General features: G+C 50.1%; 3 protein-coding genes across 3 annotated transcripts in view; all 3 read right to left on the bottom strand.

Moving 5' to 3' along the window:
* LOC136787245 (ceramide synthase-like) overlaps window positions 1-18,008 on the bottom strand; it is a 573,680-nt gene that overhangs the window by 85,494 nt on the left and 470,178 nt on the right. The gene's annotated exons all lie outside the window — the stretch shown is intronic.
* LOC136787087 (uncharacterized) lies at window positions 1,790-10,166 on the bottom strand. Its single transcript, XM_066984213.1, has 3 exons — window positions 9,347-10,166; window positions 8,259-8,442; window positions 1,790-2,848 (listed from the first exon to the last, which is right to left on the bottom strand). The coding sequence occupies exons 1-3, from the start codon at window positions 10,120-10,122 to the stop codon at window positions 1,820-1,822; spliced, it is 1,989 nt and encodes a 662-aa protein (XP_066840314.1). The 5' UTR covers window positions 10,123-10,166; the 3' UTR covers window positions 1,790-1,819.
* LOC136787086 (olfactory receptor 14C36-like) lies at window positions 11,847-12,806 on the bottom strand. The gene has a single exon (XM_066984212.1). The coding sequence runs from the start codon at window positions 12,804-12,806 to the stop codon at window positions 11,847-11,849; it is 960 nt and encodes a 319-aa protein (XP_066840313.1).

Raw genomic sequence — 18,008 nt, 5'->3', positions numbered from 1 at the left:
GAAACTGTGTTCTGAGGACATGCGTGTATTGGCACATTGCACATCTCCATCTCAGATCTAAACGGAGCAGAGAGCAATGAAGGTTAGAGGGGATGGATTGATCCTGCCTTTAGCTCTTTGCTGTCGACCAATGGCCACATGTGCTAGGACTTCCCTTTCATCCTTCCTCTTTATGAGCTGGCCAAATCTTTACGGGGTGTACAGTTGCATAGCACCATGGCTCTCCAAGTGCCAGACTGCAAGCAATACCCAGAAACCCAGAGCACAGCCTTAGAAAGAGGCCCAGAGCACAGCCGAGGAAGGCAAATGTGACTTCTACCTTGCACGAAGGCAAGACAGGTCCCAGGGAACTAGAGGCCAGACAGCCTTTCCTCAGATCCTGGGAAGGGGATGGAGCAGCTAATCCTGGCAAATGTTTCCAAGCACATGGAGGACAACAAAGTGATCAGGAGTGGTCAGCATGGATTCACCAAGGGTCTCTTGTGACTTTAACAACTTGATAGCCTTCTCCAATGAAAAGACTGCCTTGGTAAATGAGGGGAGAGCAGGGGATGCTGTCTGCCTTGTCTTCCGAAAGCCTTTTCACATGTCGCCCATAAGATCCTGGTAGAGAGGCTGATGAAGTACCAGAGGCAATGGCCACTAGCTGACCCTATGAAACATTTCTTTACTGTAGGTGACTGATGACCATTGCCCAGAGAGATACTGCAGCCTTTTTCCTGGGAGATATCCTTTTCTGGATTAACAGAACATCAGTATTTTTCTCTGTGAGAAAAATTCCAGCCCAGGTCAGCCCTTCCCTGACCTCTCCCCATCCCTCCTCCAGGAGCACCAGCTCTGCTGCTCCTGGCCTCCTCCTAGTGCTCCTCAGAGGACCCTGAGATGGCAGTGCTGCTCTGCAGGAAGAGGGGACAGTGGTGCCTGGGTACAGGGAGTTATTTCATACTGGCTAAGATGGTCAAGGTGGGAAGCAGCCAAAAGTGGGAGCTGAGTCCAGCCCTCATTCTGCAACACCTCTCCCTATGACCCCCAAGCCTTGAGCCCATGGAGAACCAAGCACAGCAACAGCCCATGGAGAGTGTAATTCCTGGAACCAATTCCTGCTTTCATAGGGAAGAAGAGCCCAGCCTTCAGTTGCTGCAATGAGGAGACGCCCTTTTATTAGAGAGAGGCTTCTCAGGAAGCCAGATCCTTCTCCTTCTTTATTGGCCTTGATGTCTGCAGTCTTGTTTCATTACATTTCTCACTCCTGTCTCACAGAGGCAGCACAATGTTCTCTGGCCTCTCTTCAACATTTTATCACAGAGACGCAACCAGCATCGGTCATTGGCTCAGCTTTGGCCAGTGGTTGTTACTTTTTTGAGATGGCTGGAACTGGCTCTTATCTGACTTGAGGCAGCTCTTGGTCTCTTCTCACAGAAGCCACCCCTGCAGCCCCACTACTACCAGAACCTCGCTGCATAAACCCAATGCACCTTCTCAGTGCATGTGTTACCCTGTGATCTCCATCAGCTTCTTTGAGTATTGCTCTTTAATGGTACTGACAACTTAGACAGACACTGCTTGAATAAGGGTTTTGAATTTAAATATAAAGGAGAACTCCAGGTGTTTTGGAGCATGAAGATACCTAGGTGGGGCTCTCAGAGATAACAGGAATGCCCCAGGAGACCTATCCCCTTCTTGAGGAGGATCAAGGCCTTGAGGAGAATCAAAGATATCAATTTTGTCTAAGCTGATTCTTGATGCCTACATTCACACAGCCAAATGCCTCATTGGGACTTTTGGTACGATTTGGGCTTCTTTCACATACTCTGCCATATCACTTTCTCCATAGGAGTCTTCTCAGGGCAATTCTAACTTCCTTGTTCCTCAGACTATAGATGACTGGGTTAAACATGGGGGTCACAATTGTGTAAAACAGGGCAAGGTATTTGTCAGTGTCTGCAGAGTCCCTTGACCGGCGTTTAAAGTACACAAGCATGGCTGAGCCATAAAAGAGAGTCACAATCCCGAGGTGTGAAGAGCAGGTGGAAAAGGCTTTGTGTCTGCTCAGAACTGAAGGCATTTTCAGAATTGCCCTGATAATTTTAGTGTAAGAAATAACTATCATGGAAAAGGGAAGGACAGCAGCTACGAGGATGATAATGTGCAGGGTCACTTGGTTGCAGAAAGTGTCTGCACAGGCCAGTTCCAACAGAGGGGAGACATCGCAGAAGAAGTGATGAAGGTCACGGGATGCACAGAAGGGCAAGGTGAACACCTGATAAGTCTGTCCCACTTGTACTGGCACGATGGCCATCCACGCCCCCACTACCAGTCTGATGCAGAACCCCCCATTCATGATGAGGCTGTAGCGCAGGGGGTCACATATGGCTACGTAGCGGTCATAGGCCATGGCAGCCAAGAGAAGGCATTCAGTGCTTCCCAGCATGGTCAAGAAATACAGCTGGGCAGCACAGCCAAGAAAGGAGATCCTGCCATCTCCTGTCAGGAAAGCCACCAGCATTTTTGGTAGAGTAGTCGATGTGTAGCAGATCTCCAGGAAGGATAGGTTTCTCAGGAAGAAATACATGGGGTTGTGGAGGCTTGAGTCCATCACTGTGATGAGCACAATCAGGCTGTTCCCAATGAGAACCATGAGGTAGATGATCAGGAAGACTGTGAAGCACACGCTGGGTAGGCAAGGGTGGTCAGAAAATCCCAAGAGAAGAAATCCAGGATCAGTAGTGTGATTATCCAAGCCTTTTCTTTGAAGCATTTTCTCTACATAGAGCAATGTCAACAACATGCTGTTAGAGGATGCTCTTGGCCCATCCACCACCATGTAGACCTCAAATATAGCGACAGGCTACAAACATCAGCATACACATGACTCCAGTATTAGGACAGTTTGACCAAAATCTGCATGTGTGTATGGAAATCTAATGTGGTCTGGTGGGCAGACCCCAGCTGGTAGCTAAGCCCCCACCCAGTTACTCATTTACTCCCCCTCAGTGGGATGGGGGAGAAAATTGAATGGCCAAAAGCAAGAAAACTCATGGGTCAAGGCAAAGACAGTTTAATAAGCTAGAGTTAGAGGAAGGAAAAAGAAAACAAACCAACAAACCAAAACAAGCCAGCCTTCAAGCAATGCCTACCTTCCCCACCACCCAGTCCCCTCAGCTTTTTATTGCTGAGCATGGCATTACATGGCAAGGAATATCTCTTTGGTCAGTCTGGGTCATCTGTCCTGGTTGTGTGCCCCATGGACCCTTGTCCACCCGTGGCTGATACGCTGTAGGGGCAGAGTGGGAAAAAGAGAAGGTTTTGATGCTGTGCAATCACTACTCAGCAATAGCCAAAACATTGGTATGTCATCAATGCTGTTTTAAACTCCAACCTAAAACACAGCACCACAGGGATTGTTATGAAGAAAATTATCTCCATCCTAGCCAGCCCTAGTACCTGAGTTTCTTGCCTGTCAGGAAGGGTCAGAACAAAATCGTTAAGCCTGAATGACAGCTAGTTGTCATATGAATAAGAGAAATTTAGTTTTCTTTGTAAGAGAGGATTTAAATAACTTTTATATATATTTTATATATATGTATATTATTTAAGACTTTGCCTGGTTTCTGGTGCTATATGAGGAAAAGAAAAAAAAAAAAGACAATGGATAAAGAGTAGTCACCTTAAAAACATGAAGGGAAGGGAAGGGAAGGCAAGGCAAGGCAAGGCAAGGCAAGGCAAGGCAAGGCAAGGCAAGGCAAAGCAAGGTGAAGATTTGGTTCAAGACTTTAGTGAGAGAGATTCATCCCAGTTTTCCTCAGGGATAAGAACTCATCCCCTGAAGGTCTGTCCACCACACAGAGAGAAGGGACACTACCTTAGATCCAAATTATTAATTTTTTGCATGGCTGAGGGGTGAACTCCATCAGAAGTAAAACAGACTTCTACCTGTCAATTAGTAAAGGACATTGATTCATCCCTGGGGCATTTTAACGAAGCAGAAAGGTAGCTACTTGTGCAGAAATCACAAGCTTTCAGGGGGCTTAAAGGGGCATTATGCAAGCAATCACAACACAATCACAACCCAATGTGAAACAGTTTTCAAGGGATCCAAAGAGGAAGGTGATTAAAGGTGGGGCAAACAGGGCAGGCTATTATAACTTCTGAATATGCTGTCTAGTTCCCTTGCTTGACCTTGCAGTTCTGTCACTTGGAGTTCTGGCAGCTTCCAAATGCAACTGAAGGCTCACTAGCTGTGATCTCAACCCAGCAAGGCTTCCCAGGCCACTGCAAGCCCTCACAGAGCAGAGCGATGCTCTTGCTGGCTGGAAAACTGAGCCTTCCCTTTTGCATTTCCCATCTCCCAGAGCATAAGGATGTTGCTGATCACACTTGAAGGGCGTGAGCTGTAAGCAAGCAGCCCTTGCAATTGCAGGTTGCTTCCTGTGAATAACAGACTCAGCTGAAAGCTTGTGGAAGGTATCAGTTTGACATGGGGAAGAAATGTTCTATTCCAAGCAGAGAGAACTGAGGATGCTTGCTGCATGTCTCTACCCATTGCTAACTCCCTTCAAAAAGTCTTCTTAAGCTCTGAAAAAAAAAAAAAAGGATTTTTTTTTCAACTGAAAACTGAATCCACAGAGACGTGATCTGAGAGCTTGATTTCATTCTTTTTTTCTATCATGCCTACCTATTTCTATGAGTCTTGTCTTTGGAGTTCTCCTAGAAGCACTGTTCAAAATCTCCAAGATAAAATTAGTATAGATTTGAGGAAGAAGTGGCCATGATCTGTTTCCTAACCTACCTATTTACACATGCAAATAAGTAGGAAAATTAAAAACTTTTATTTCCTGAAATACTTTGAGATCCCTGCATTTTTGGAAAAAAGTTTTGTAACTGAAAACAACCATTTAGAGGCAGATTTTCCATATATCAGCGTTGTTTCCTTGTTTCTTCCCTAAACCTGTAGGATATGCTTTTTAATGCCTGGATATCGCAATGCTTCACATGATCACACATAGAGCATGGCTTTGCTTTGAGCAAAGCTTGAGCATTGCTCAAGGAAAACTGACGGAGTACTCCTTACATAGCGACAGTCTCATCAGCAGCATTTCTCCAAGTTGAACAAAACCCATTCCTCTGAGCCCAGGCAAGCCACAGCTGCCTGCGGCTGCTTTTAGCAGTGGCTGTTCTAGCACAGTATCTCAGCACTTCAGAGCACGGCAAAAGGGATTTACTGTTGTCAGGAGCTAGGACACAGGAGCACTCTTCTCAGTTGGTGATACAGGAGACAGAGGTGACCTCATTTTCTTTGTGTCATTTCCCTGGAAAGCACCTGGATAGGGTTCTCTGGACACTACTCCATCACTCTTGTTCCTACCTGGTTATAAGTCAGTCAGTGAGCAATCCTAGGAGAGAAGTCAGCAACCCTAGTGCTGCCAGTGCTTCTCCCCAGACACCCAGAGCATCAGTAACAACATTAGGAGGATCTGAGCAACTTCCAGAATAACTACATGTCTTTCAGAAGTACAGAAAGTTAGGAATTAGATTTAGCTGTTCAAAGGAAAACTGCTAAATTTGTAGGAGGAAAAAACAAACCAAACCAAACCAAGGAAGGAAACAGAAAATGAGAAAAATCAGTCCGTGTTTAATTTTATTTTGCAGCAACAGAAAAGGCTTCTCTGCATCTCCACCTCTCTGGGTCTCAACACCTTTACTGTGTCCATGTTAGCCAAAAGGTGGAGGCAGCCCTGAGAGATCCAACTCCAATTGTGCATGTTGCCTGCCCCCAGTCCACACCCAGAAAGGACCTGGAGAGAAAGCTTGGTTGGAAACACAAAAAAGGATGGTGTCATGCCACTCCAGGACAGGCCTCTATATTCATACAAATTAATGTGGCTTCAGTGCCTTAAGAAAAGGGATGACTGGGTCTTACCAAGGTAGCCTTGCGTGGCTTTACGGTCAGTAGCACAAATAACCTTTCCAGAGGGGAGTATCTCCTGCCCTTGTGTGAGGTTCATGCAGTCTTTGATTCCTTACTCTGAAACCCTACATATGATGCAATAAGCTCCAGTCTGTCTTTTTGGGGTACCCAATAAAGTCAGGATCAGGACAAGGCCGTTTCTCATCAGGATGAAAAATACACAAGTCAGAAAGGCCACAAAGAGCCAGTGCTGTGAGTAGGAGCAACCGTGGACAAATCCAGGCACTGCAGGGTTATTTCCTTCTGTGAGAGGTGTAGGACCATAAGTATGGGGAGAGACTGGGGTGAGAAGAGCCTCTCCAAGAACACATTGCAGGAGGAATGTCCCATCCGCACCAGAATGACTCAGTAACTACAGTCCCATTCGGGTCAACAGGCAAACAGTCAGTATAGTTTATGAGAACTGAAAATGGTTCATCTGACCCAAATTCTGAGCGGGGTGACACACAGTGGTGCCTACAGTGCTGCCAGGCCTTGAACCAGCACTGACGAGGTGATACCACAATGCTCATCGCTCTGTTCCAGTTGTGCTACCTCTATATCCAAACTGAGAGTGTTTTTTTTTTCTTTCTTTCTGATAATTTTATGAGGGTAATCTTGGCCCGATGTGGTATTACAACCCCTTGGGTGATGTCTCACTTTGTGGGGCTCCAGTCACTGCCCACCCTGCACAGATGCTGCTCAGAAAGATAGCCTGGCCTTTCCACACATCTCCACATTCCTCTCCTGGAGGATGTCCTCTGCCCTGCCACATGTGGGACAGCCTTGGAGAAGTACTTCATTGACCTTTCTCCATCTCCACTGCCAACAGACACTGATGGGTAACTTTTAAATCCTACCTTCAGTCTTTCACATCTCACAGTATGATGACGAGCCTTTTTTCTCCCTAATCCATGGAGCAACAGGCCTTCTGCGGTACAGCTGCTTGTATTGGGTTTACGTGGCAATGGTTTGGTAGCAGTGGTGCTGCAGGGGTGGCTTCTGTTAGAAGAGTCCAGAAGCTGCCCCCTGTCAGGTAAGGGCCCATTCCACATGGCTCCAAAAGGGACCCATCACTGACCAGAGCTGAGCGAATGGGCAATACTAGTTGCAACTCTGTAAGAGGATATTTAAGAAAGGAGAAATACTGCTCTGAAACAGCAGCTGGGAGAGAGGAGTGAGAAAATGTAGAGAAAAACAGCCCTGCACACACCTAGGTCAGTGCAGAGGGCGGGCAGGAGGGGCTCCAGGCACCAGAGGAGAAGTTCCCCTGAAGCCCATGAAGAGGCCCATGGTGTAGTAGGCTGTCCCCTTGCAGTCCATGGGTGCCACAGCGGAGCAGATCTCCACGCTGCAGCCCGTTGAGGAGCCCCCGGTGGAGCAGGTGGATGTGGCCTGGAGGAGGCTGCATCCCATGGAGAGCCCCCGCAGGAGCAGGCCCTGGGCCGGAGATGCAGCCTGTGGAGAGGAGCCCACGCAGGAGCAGGGGATCTGGGGGGAGCTGCCACCCGTGGGGGACCCGTGCTGGAGCAGTTTGCTCCTGGCAGATGGATGCTGTGCTAAGGACCCATATTGGAGTAGTTCTTGAAGAGCTGCTGCCTGTGGAAAGCCCACGCAGGATCAGTTTGGGAAGGACAGCATCACTTGGGAGGGACCTCACGCCGGAGTATGGGCAGAGAGTGACCATGAAGGAGCGGTGGAGATGAAGTGTCATGGACTGACCGCAGCTCCCATTGCCCGTTCCCCTGAGCTGCTCAGGGGGAGGAGGAAGAAGAGGGTGGATGGTCTTTTTTTAGTTCGCTTTTAGTTTCTCACTGTTCCAGCCTTCTAGTAACACTCAATAAATTATCTTAATCTCCCTACGCTAAGTACGCTTTGCCCATGACTGCAATTGGTGAGTGATCTGCCTGTCCCTTAAATCAACACTGCAGCCCTTTTCCATTCTATTTTCTCCATCTGTGCCTTTGAGGATGGGTGGTGAAAGTGGCACTATGGAGTACAGCTGCACATCATTGTGAAACCACCACACCACTTGGCCTTGTTACTGGCACCAGCTTTGAAAAAGGAGAGACAGTTTCAAGCAATTTATAGGGGTGATCATGTTTTATTAAACAGATGGTAAGAAAGAGTCAATCCTGACATACAGACGAACAAAATAACACTTTGTTGTTTTATTCCTCAAAGTACACTAGATAAATATTTTTTTTTCTAAGAAACTAATAAAAAGAAATGACACTGAAGATAAAAGTAAGAATATATAATGATAATGAAACAAATACTCAGGAAATCATTTGTGGAGAAAAAGGGGAAATTTATCAATTTTCAGAAACAGCCATGAAATCTTTTTCCTAACAGCACCCTTGAGCTCCTGGTTCCTCATGCTGTACACGAGGGGGTTCACTGCTGGGGGCACCACTGAGTATAGAACAGCCACCACCAGATATAGGCATAGGGAGAAGATGGAGGGGGGCTTCAGGTAGGCAAATCTGCCAGCGCTGATAAACAGGGAGACTACTGCCAGGTAAGAGAGGCACATGGAAAAGACTTTGTTCCATCCCTGCTCAGAGGGGATCTTCAGCACAACCCTAAAGATCGGCACATAAGACAGTATGATGAATACAAAACACCCGCAAACCAGAAAACAATGAAATCAGAGAACCAGAAAACAACCACAGAACAATGAAAACAAAACATCCAAACACCAACAAGAAACAAACTATGAGAAGCCCAGCTTCCCTGAGGTAGGAGTGTGAGCAGGAGAGCTTGAGGATCTGAGGGATTTCACAGAAGAACTGGTCCACAGCATTGCCTTGGCAGAGGGGCAGGGAAAATGTACTGGCATTGTGCAGAAAAGCATAGAGAACCCCACTGCCCCAGGCAGCTGCTGCCATCTGGGCACAAGCTCTGCTGCCCAGGAGGCTCCCGTAGTGCAGGGGCTTGCAGATGGCAACGTAGCAGTCATAGAACATAATGGTGAGAAGAGAATATTCTGCTGATATCAAGAAGACAAACAGAAAAACCTATGCAGCACATCCTGCATAGGAAATGGCCTGTTGTGCCACAGGGAATAGGTCATGGCTTTGGGGAGAGTGGTGGAGATGTATCCCAGGTCTAGGAACAGCAGAAGCACAAAAAATACAAAAAATAATAATTACAAAAAAAGTATGTTAATATAAAACAATGAAACACAAGGCTAGAATGGGATATATTGAGAGTCACTTTGGGAGAGAGATGGGAACTTCATGATTACTGAAAAATATCTGTAATAACACATTCCAAATGGCATTCTTTAGCTCCTGGTTCCTCATGCTGTAGATGAGGGGGTTCACTTCTGGGGGCATCACTGAGTACAAAACTGTAATCACTAGATCCAGAGATGGTGAGGAGATGGAAGGGGACTTGAAGCCGGCAAATGCAGCAGTGCTTATAAAAATGGAGACCACAACCAGGTGAGGGAGGCACGTGGAAAAGGCTTTGTGCTGTCCCTTCTCAGAGGGCATCCTCAGCACAGCCTTGAAGATCTGCACATAGGAGAAAAGAATGAAAACAAAACACCCCCAAAATACAAAACCACTAAATGTGAGAAGCCCAACTTCCCTGAGGTAGGAGTCAGAGCAGGAGAGCTTGAGGATCTGAGGGATTTCACAGAAGAACTGGTCCACAGCATTGCCTTGGCAGAGGGGCAGGGAAAATGTACTGGCAGTGTGCAGCAGAGCATGGAGAACCCCACTGCCCCAGGCAGCTGCTGCCATCTGGGCACAAGCTTCGCTGCCCAGGAGGGTCCCGTAGTGCAGGGGCTTGCAGATGGCAACGTAGCAGTCATAGGCCATGACAGTGAGAAGATAAAACTCTGCTGATATCAAGAAGACAAACAGAAAGAGCTGTGCAAAACATCCTGCATAGGAGATGGCCCTGGTGTCCCAGAGGGAATTGGCCATGGCTTTGGAGAGAGTGGTGGAGATGCAGCCCAGGTCGAGGAGGGCGAGGTTGAGGAGGAAGAAGTACATGGGGGTGTGGAGGCGGTGGTCGCAGGCTACGGCGGTGAGGATGAGGCCGTTGCCCAGGAGGGCAGCCAGGTAGATGCCCAGGAAGAGCGTGAAGTGCAGGAGCTGCAGCTCCCGCGTGTCTGCGAATGCCAGGAGGAGGAACTCGGTGATGGAGCTGCTGTTGGACATCTGATCCTCCTGGGAATTGGGATCTGCTGCTCTGAATAGGGAGGCCTGTCCAAGGAGGAAAGAGAATTAAAATGTTAGAGTAGACCTCTGTGAGGAAAACCTAGCCTATTGCTTTGTAGAAGCCATAAAAAACTGCCTCTTCACTTCTGGGAGGACTGGTCCTCTGCTTGATGTCAAAGTGGTGCTGCCTGAGGGTGCTAGTGGGGGCAATAGACTCTGCAGGAGACAGTTCTGTCCTAGAAAAGTAAGTAAATGGAACATGGGGTGGTCTCAGATGAAGTGTGTTTGAGGTAACTAGGAGTTTTGGAGCATTCTATCTCAAAATTCACCCGACTGCAGAGGAGGGCTTTGTGCATAATGATGTGCTTTGTTACTTCATACTCATCCCCCCTAAACCTGAGGAGTGCATTTAAGGCACAAATCCTTGGTGCTTGTACTGCTCACCAAGTGAAACCTTGGGCTCCTGGGAGGCAAAGGGGCTGTCCTTCAAGGCAGAGTGGGGACAGCTGGGGTGTCCATCAGTCCTGGTTTCAGCTGCCCTGTGCGGGCACCTCTGGAGGATGGTCGCACTCAGGTGTTCCCCTGAAAAGAACCTGGATGCTGCTGAGAGCAGAGGAATCCAGGTTCAAAGGGCAGATCTCCAAACCCCTCACCCATCTCATTGCACCTGAGGAGGATCTCAGCTCTCTGCTCTTCTCCAGGGACAGAGAGGGATCATAACAGCTGCCAATATACAGCCATCCACCAGCATTTCTATGGCCTTAGGGCTGACGTGTCTTCTCCATGGGGATGTTAGATAACACAGAACTGCTAGGGCAGAGCTGTGCCCTTGTGCATGGCAGCCTGCAGCCCAGCCAAAGCCGCATGTAAAGAGTCAAATTTCCTTAGATGTGGTGTTCTGAAGGGAGAGTCAGCTCCTTCCCCACACACTGCATTTCCCAGAGACCCAACAGTTAGGAGGGAACGTTGATGCCTTTTATTCATGGACATATTGAAGAGATAGGAACATCATCACCAGTTTTTGAGCTGCACACGAATTCTCATCCCCAAAACTCTAGTGAATCAAAAGAAACTCATGACATTATTATTACATGAGAAAAGAAGCTAAGGAGTTTGTATGAAGAAGGCGTCGGCAGGGCAGGTGCCCAAATCCCCTGTCCCATATTGCTTCTGGGAGCAGCTCCCTCTCACTCCCTGCCCATGGCTCTGCTGCCTGCAGCTGTCCCTGCCTGCAGCTGGGTCTCTGTCCCCACGCCTCCTGCCTGCAGGTCACAGCCCCCATCCCACCCGCTGGGTGCTCAGCTCTGCCCTGCAGACACCTCCTGGCAGCAGGGCTCTGCCCAGCGGCAGCTCGCTGGGGGCACGTCCTAGAGACCAGGTCACCCAGACCCTGCTGACACTGCATGTGTGGTGGTGGAGTTTTCTACAGGCTGAGGGGAAGGAAAAGATCCTTGTAACCTCTCAGCCATCATGGAGTCTCAGCCTCTTCTTGGAATTAAAAGCATATATTTCTATTTCCACTGAAGCAAGTAGAGAAGACTGAAAACTCAGGAGGCTCAGGAAATCCGTGACTGAAGCTGAAATCCCCTACCTTTTCGCGGCTGTTGCAAAGTCTCCTTTGATACATCCTGGTTGTGCTGTGGATCTGAGCAGGTTGTCCCAGGCTGCAGCCGCCTTCCCATGAATGAATATACAATTGAATATGACAATGAATATACTGTGAGTCATTTGTGGAGACAGATGAGAAGTTTACTACCAGTGAAAAATGCCAATGAAATCACTTTGTTCAGTGCAACTTTCAGCTCCTGGTTTCTCATGCTGTAGATGAAGGGGTTCACTGCTGGGGGCACCACCGAGTACAGAATTGCCACAACCAGGTCTAGGGATGTGGAGGAGATGGAGGGGGGCTTCAGGTAGGTAAACATGACAGTGCCGATAAAGAGAGAGACCACAGCCAGGTGAGGGAGGCACATGGAGAAGGCTTTGTACCGTCCCTGCTCAGAGGGCATCCTCAGCACGGCCCTGATGATCTGAACATAGGAGAGCACAATGAATACAAAACACCCAAAGTCGATGAAAACATTACCCACAAGAACCCAAACTTCACTGAGGAAGGACTGTGAACAGGAGAGCTTGAGGATCTGAGGGATTTCACAGAAGAACTGGTCCACAGCATTGCCTCGGCAGAGGGGCGGGGAAAATGCATTGGCAGTGTGCAGCAGAGCATAGAGAACCCCACTGCCCCAGGCAGCTGCTGCCATCTGGGCACAAGCTCTGCTGCCCAGAAGGATCCCATAGTGCAGGGGCTTGCAGATGGCAACATAACGGTCGTAGGCCATGATGGTGAGAAGAGAATACTCTGCTGAAAACAGGAAGACGAACAGAAAGACCTGTGCAGCACACCCTGCATAGGAAATGGCCCTGGTGTCCCAGAGGGAATTGGCCATGGCTTTGGGGAGAGTGGTGGAGATGCAGCCCAGGTCGAGGAGGGCGAGGTTGAGGAGGAAGAAGTACATGGGGGTGTGGAGGCGGTGGTCGCAGGCTACGGCGGTGAGGATGAGGCCGTTGCCCAGGAGGGCAGCCAGGTAGATGCCCAGGAAGAGCGCGAAGTGCAGGAGCTGCAGCTCCCGTGTGTCTGCGAATGGCAGGAGGAGGAACTCGGTGATGGAGCTGCTGTTGGACATGTGCTGCTCCTGAACATCAGTACCTGCTGAAGAAATAAAAGACAGTGACAAATTCTGCAGCATTTCTGAATGGCTGCGAGGCCTGAGAGGTAAAGAGATTCTCTGCAGTTTGGTGTAGGGTGATGGGAGCTAGCTGGGCTTGATCCCAACTGCCCTGAGGTCGTAGCTTTTGCTGATGGAGGGCCATCACAATCCCAGGTTACCCTGGAAGCCAGACACTGGTAAGAGCAGAGGAACCCGCTGTCCATCCCTCAGTGACCAGCCTTTCTTAAGGTACCTAAGCAAGGTCTCAGCATCACACTTCTAGCCAAGGACACCTATCATTCATTTCTCAAGCCCAACAGCGTGTGCTTCCCTGTAGCATCTCCACTACTACATGTGGCTTTCAGATAACGCAATCATAGCATGGGAGAGACTTCTATCCTGCAGGGCAGCTCACTGCTCAGGAGGACACCCCAAGTGTCCTAATGACAGTTTCTCATTAAGAGAAAGTCAACTCCTTCCCCAGCCTCACAGAATGAATTGCCCACACACCAGGCTGTTGCTCTCAGCCCCCCTGCACCACAGAGGGAAATGGGCACATGGCTGGAGAGGTGCACCTCTGCTCTGCCGGAGCTGTGGCTGCAGAGGACGTGCTTCATGCCTTGGACCCATGGCTGTGAGGGCAGAGGCTTTTCTGTGTGGGAGAAGAGGCAAGGGAGCTTGTTCACAGGAAAGTGCCTTCATTGAAGGGAATAATAGAGTTTTCTGATGAATTCTCCCTCCCACATTTCTGGCTTTACTTTCCTCTCATTCCCTGATCCTGTCCCTCCTGCCTTAACATTTTACTCTAGGAAAGGGTTTCCTTGTCTCATGTTGTTTCCCTGTCTGTGCTCACAGACTCATGCTAAACTCCATGCAGTAATATTTGCTTTTCAGAAACCTGCCTGTTTATCTGACAGTGCCTAGGTGCCTGTATATCTTTGCAGGTAGAAAAGGACCTGTCAGAAAGCTCTGACAGGTTCAGCAAAGTTGATGCTGCTGCTTTCGATAGGAAGAGCAGAGGTTGCAGGCATTCTCAGGGCTTGCTCACAAACATACTGATCATAAAAGTTACAGTTCAGGAGTCTCGGCAATATGCTCATAATTGCTCACAACTGACAAAATTGCTTAGGTCTCCTTTTCCATTTCTCCCTGTTCCCACCCCTCCCGTCCCTCCCCCGGTCAAGTACAGTAGGTAACTGAAAATACGGTAGAAAATCCCTGTTTTTACCTTTCTTCTGAAAAAAATGCTCGGAAAATGCCCTTGTAGTGCTGGGGAGCCATGAGCAGGCTGCCCCAGGCTGCAGCCTCCCACCAGCAGCAGGACCCTGCCCTGCCGGGGGGGCTCCTTCCACCCGCAGCTTCTCCCCGCAGCGCCCTGGGCAGCTCCCCAGGCAGGCTGAGTGCTGAGCCTGGCAGGCGGCAGAGGCCCTGCCCCGCCACACAGCCCCTGGGGCACAGCAGGGACCCTGCTCTGCACCACAGCCCTGGGCACCCCTGCCTGCACCCCCGGCTTCACAGCCTGCAGCCGGACGATGACAAGGGAGCCCTCGGGGCCTGGACACTGACCCTGCAGCTTAGAAACCCCTGCTCTGGAGCTTGTGCTTCTCTACAAGAAAAAAACACACAGTGTCTCCAGCCTGATCTGCTCTGGGACAATCCAGGTGTAGGACACCTCCAGGATACTCCAGTGCATTGCAGTTCACTTAGACTTACCATGTTAAGGGTTGCAAGCATTGCTTCTCCAGTGTACTCTCAGCTTTCTAACCCTCCACACAGCCTTAAACATCTCTCCCTTCTTTCCCCTCCCTGTGCCAGCTGCAGGCAGTGCCCCCAGCCCTGCTGCGCTGGGCACAGGAGCTGCTCCTGGGCAGAGCTGGCTCTCTGCAGCGCTGCCCGCTTGCCAGGAGCTCCCCTTGGGCCCAGGAGCCCGGCCCAGCTCAGCAGCACAGGCGCAGCCCAAGGCCTCCCTTGCTCTGCCCCCCACCAGGCTCCCTGCCCATGGCCCTGGGGCTGCAGGGGAACCTGCTGGGAAACAGCCTGAAGGAGTCTCTGGGCTTCCCTCCCTCCCCTGGGCACACGCACTTCACAACAGAGTCATTTCTCCTAGCAGAAAAAGAATTATGTGTAACAATCACATCTTCTCCGAGTATTAGTTTGTTATGTCATGGACATGTCCACATGGCCTCATCTAACACCAGCAAGGTCTGCTTGCCTTTTATGCCCTGACATGGGACTCTGCCTGGGTACAAGAGGTGCTGGGCAGGGATGAAATCACTGGTACTTTGCAAACTGCATCCTTATAGTCTATGGGACAATATGGCTTGCACTGAAGAATTCTTGGTTATGACCAGGAGGTGCTGGTTCATTATGATCCCAGGAGAAAGGCACTCTAGGTCTTGTGCAGGGACAGTTGGCATGTTACCCACCCCCTTGCACTGCATTGCCTGTGGCCCCACAAGTCAGATGGGCGATGGAACACCTCATTGCTGTGCTGACACATCTGTGGCAGGATGTTCAGGGTCATTTTTGGAACTGCACCTGAAACCCCCATCCCTAGATGATGAGTTCAACCCCCCTAAACACAATAGCAGGAGCAGCATGAACGGGTGGAGAAATGTGGGGAAATATCACGGTGCTCACTCTGAGGAAGACAAAGAGGCAGAGAAACCCCCACCCCAAGAGCCTCACCCAGCTGTGCACAGCCCCCAGGGATGGGCACTGCTGGGCAGTCACTGGCATCCCCTCTGTCATGCAAGAGGAAAGGGGAGCATGTCCGCAGAGATGCGCCTCTCCTCTTCTGGGGCTCTGGTTGCAGACATGGCAGCTAATGGCCGGGACACCATGATCAGCTCCACATGATCCAGCAGGGTTCGCTTGCAGCATAGTCCAGCTGACACAGGACCACGTGTACTGTGCAGTACAGTCAGGGACGGTAGTCCTGCCTTCAGCATGCCACAGGTCTCCTGAAATGAGAGACTTGGTCAAGTTGTAAGAGAGAGCCCAGATTCATACAGAAGAGGAGTTCAGGCACAGTGAGGGGCTGCTGCATCCCAGGTGTCTTCGCTCCCATCTTTTGAAAAAAGCCCAGGCCAAGGACAAGGTGAAAACCCCACCTTCCTGGAAGGGCTCCAAACAAGAGGCATATTGGTGCAGGAACACAGTGGTGATTCCTCCAGCACTCCACTTCCTATATTCCATGGCCTTTGTCACCATTTGCAGATGTTCCTGGTGGATTTGTCAGGATCCTGTGGGAAAGAACTGGGCAGAAGGGAGGTGACAGTTTCTCATGACAGAAAAGGGAAATCTCTCATCTCTCTCCCAAGCTGTGCCATCTCCATGCTGCTGACCTCCCAGGCCTCCAAATGACACATGCTGATGTCACAGTGGATGCACTGCATCACCAGGATATCGTCACTGGAGCAGTGGCAGTGCCGGCACTTCCCTGCAAGGCCTGGTCCCTGCTGGGCACTGCTTGGGTGCTCCCCACCACTGTCCTTCTGTGGCCAGGAGTGGGGGCAGCAGGCAGCAAGGTTGCACTGGGCGACCCTCGCTGATGGGTGGAGGAGCAGGGGCACCTCACAGAGGAGTTGTGGCTGAGGAGCCAGGGCGGGCATCCCTGAGCTGAGGGCCAGCAGCAAGCGAGATGGAGGGCTGCTGGAGGGTGACCATCACCTCCAACATGACTTCCATGTTCCCAGTGCTTCTGCAGCTCTCCTCCAAAGGTGAGGGTGTCAGGAGCCCCTTCCCAAGGGCTGGAACACGAGCTGTCAGCTGTCCAAAGCTGCAGGTCCTGGGCTTTGGGGCGAAGTTGAACATGGCTGGTGGCTGATGCAAGAGCCCTGCCTGAGGGTCCCTCTGGACTCGGGACAATGTGGCAGTCAGGACTCCTGGGTCTTGATGCTAGGGCTGTCCTGAACCCTAGGGCTCCTCTGGGCATGGCTCAGCCTCCTCGTGATGGGGACAATCCAGGGCCAGGTTTCCCTGGGAGCTGGTGCCTCTTTGGGATCTGGATCTGGGAGGAAAGATTCCCAGTGTCCCAGAGACTGGTGTGGCCTGCAGCTCCAACAGCTGTCTCAGGAATGTGCCAGCAATGCCTGAGTTGGGAAACAAGCCTTCCCCTTCTACTTCTCTCCTTCAGGGGAACCTCTTTTCATTCCCTCCTGTGCCACCAGGCTGGCAGAGCATGTCCTGGATGCTCAGATGCCATCCCTGGATGGCCACAGTCCTGGTGCTGAACCCTTCCCATGTCCCTACTAGGGTGGTTTTATCCTGCTATGCATCTGAACTCCACCACAACCGCTCTTTCATATCCCCACATACAAGGAAAAGGGGGAGAAAATACGACGAAAGAGCCCGATTGTTGAGATAAGAACATGAGATTATCCTCCGTGCATTGTTACGGGCACCAATTATTACTCAGTCCTCCTGAGGCCACGCCTGGAATAGTGTGTCCATTTCTGGGCTCCCCAGTACAAGAGGGACATGGAAGTCCAGAGGAGGTCTATGAAGACGATTAGAGGAATTGGAGCACCTGTCGTACTAGGACAGGCTGAGGGAACTCTTTAGCCTGGGAAAGAGAAGACTGAGAGGGAATCTTAACCAATGTGTACAATTATCTGAGGGAAGGGTGTCCAGAGGATGGGGCCGGACTCTTTTCAGCGGAGCCCAGCAACATGACAAGAGGCAAGAGGCACAAACTGACACAGAGGAAGTTCCAGCTGAATATGAGAAAACATTTCTTTACTGTAAGGGTGACAGAGCACTGGAATAGGTTGCTCCACAATGGCCCTCTCCCATGCCCCTCCACATCCTGTCCTACATTTTCCTGTATCTGTGCTTGCATCCCTGCACACTTTTACCACGCACTCACATTCCCACCTCACTCTGACCCCATGATGGCCAAAGCTCTCCTAATTTCTCTCCATCCTTACTAGCTTTGGCTTCAAACACAAACCTGTGCTTTCCTGAGGATTTACCAATACCTGTGGTTTCCCCGCAACACATCAGGCTTCTTCCAAAGCCTCACCCTATTGGAACTCTATCAGCCAGTATGTCCCAGCCCCACATTTGCTTCAATTGTCATTGGATTGAGTCTCTACATTGCCGCCCTGAACTCGACATAATCCTTCTGGAATGGAAAAGGCCACACTAGAGCAGGTACACCTCTGAAGAGAGTGT

The sequence above is a fragment of the Anser cygnoides genome, chromosome 28 (assembly GCF_040182565.1).
Source record: "Anser cygnoides isolate HZ-2024a breed goose chromosome 28, Taihu_goose_T2T_genome, whole genome shotgun sequence".
Classification (NCBI taxonomy): domain Eukaryota; kingdom Metazoa; phylum Chordata; class Aves; order Anseriformes; family Anatidae; genus Anser; species Anser cygnoides.
Note: the sequence above shows the minus strand (reverse complement) of the source record. Positions and strands in the feature narration are given on the sequence as shown.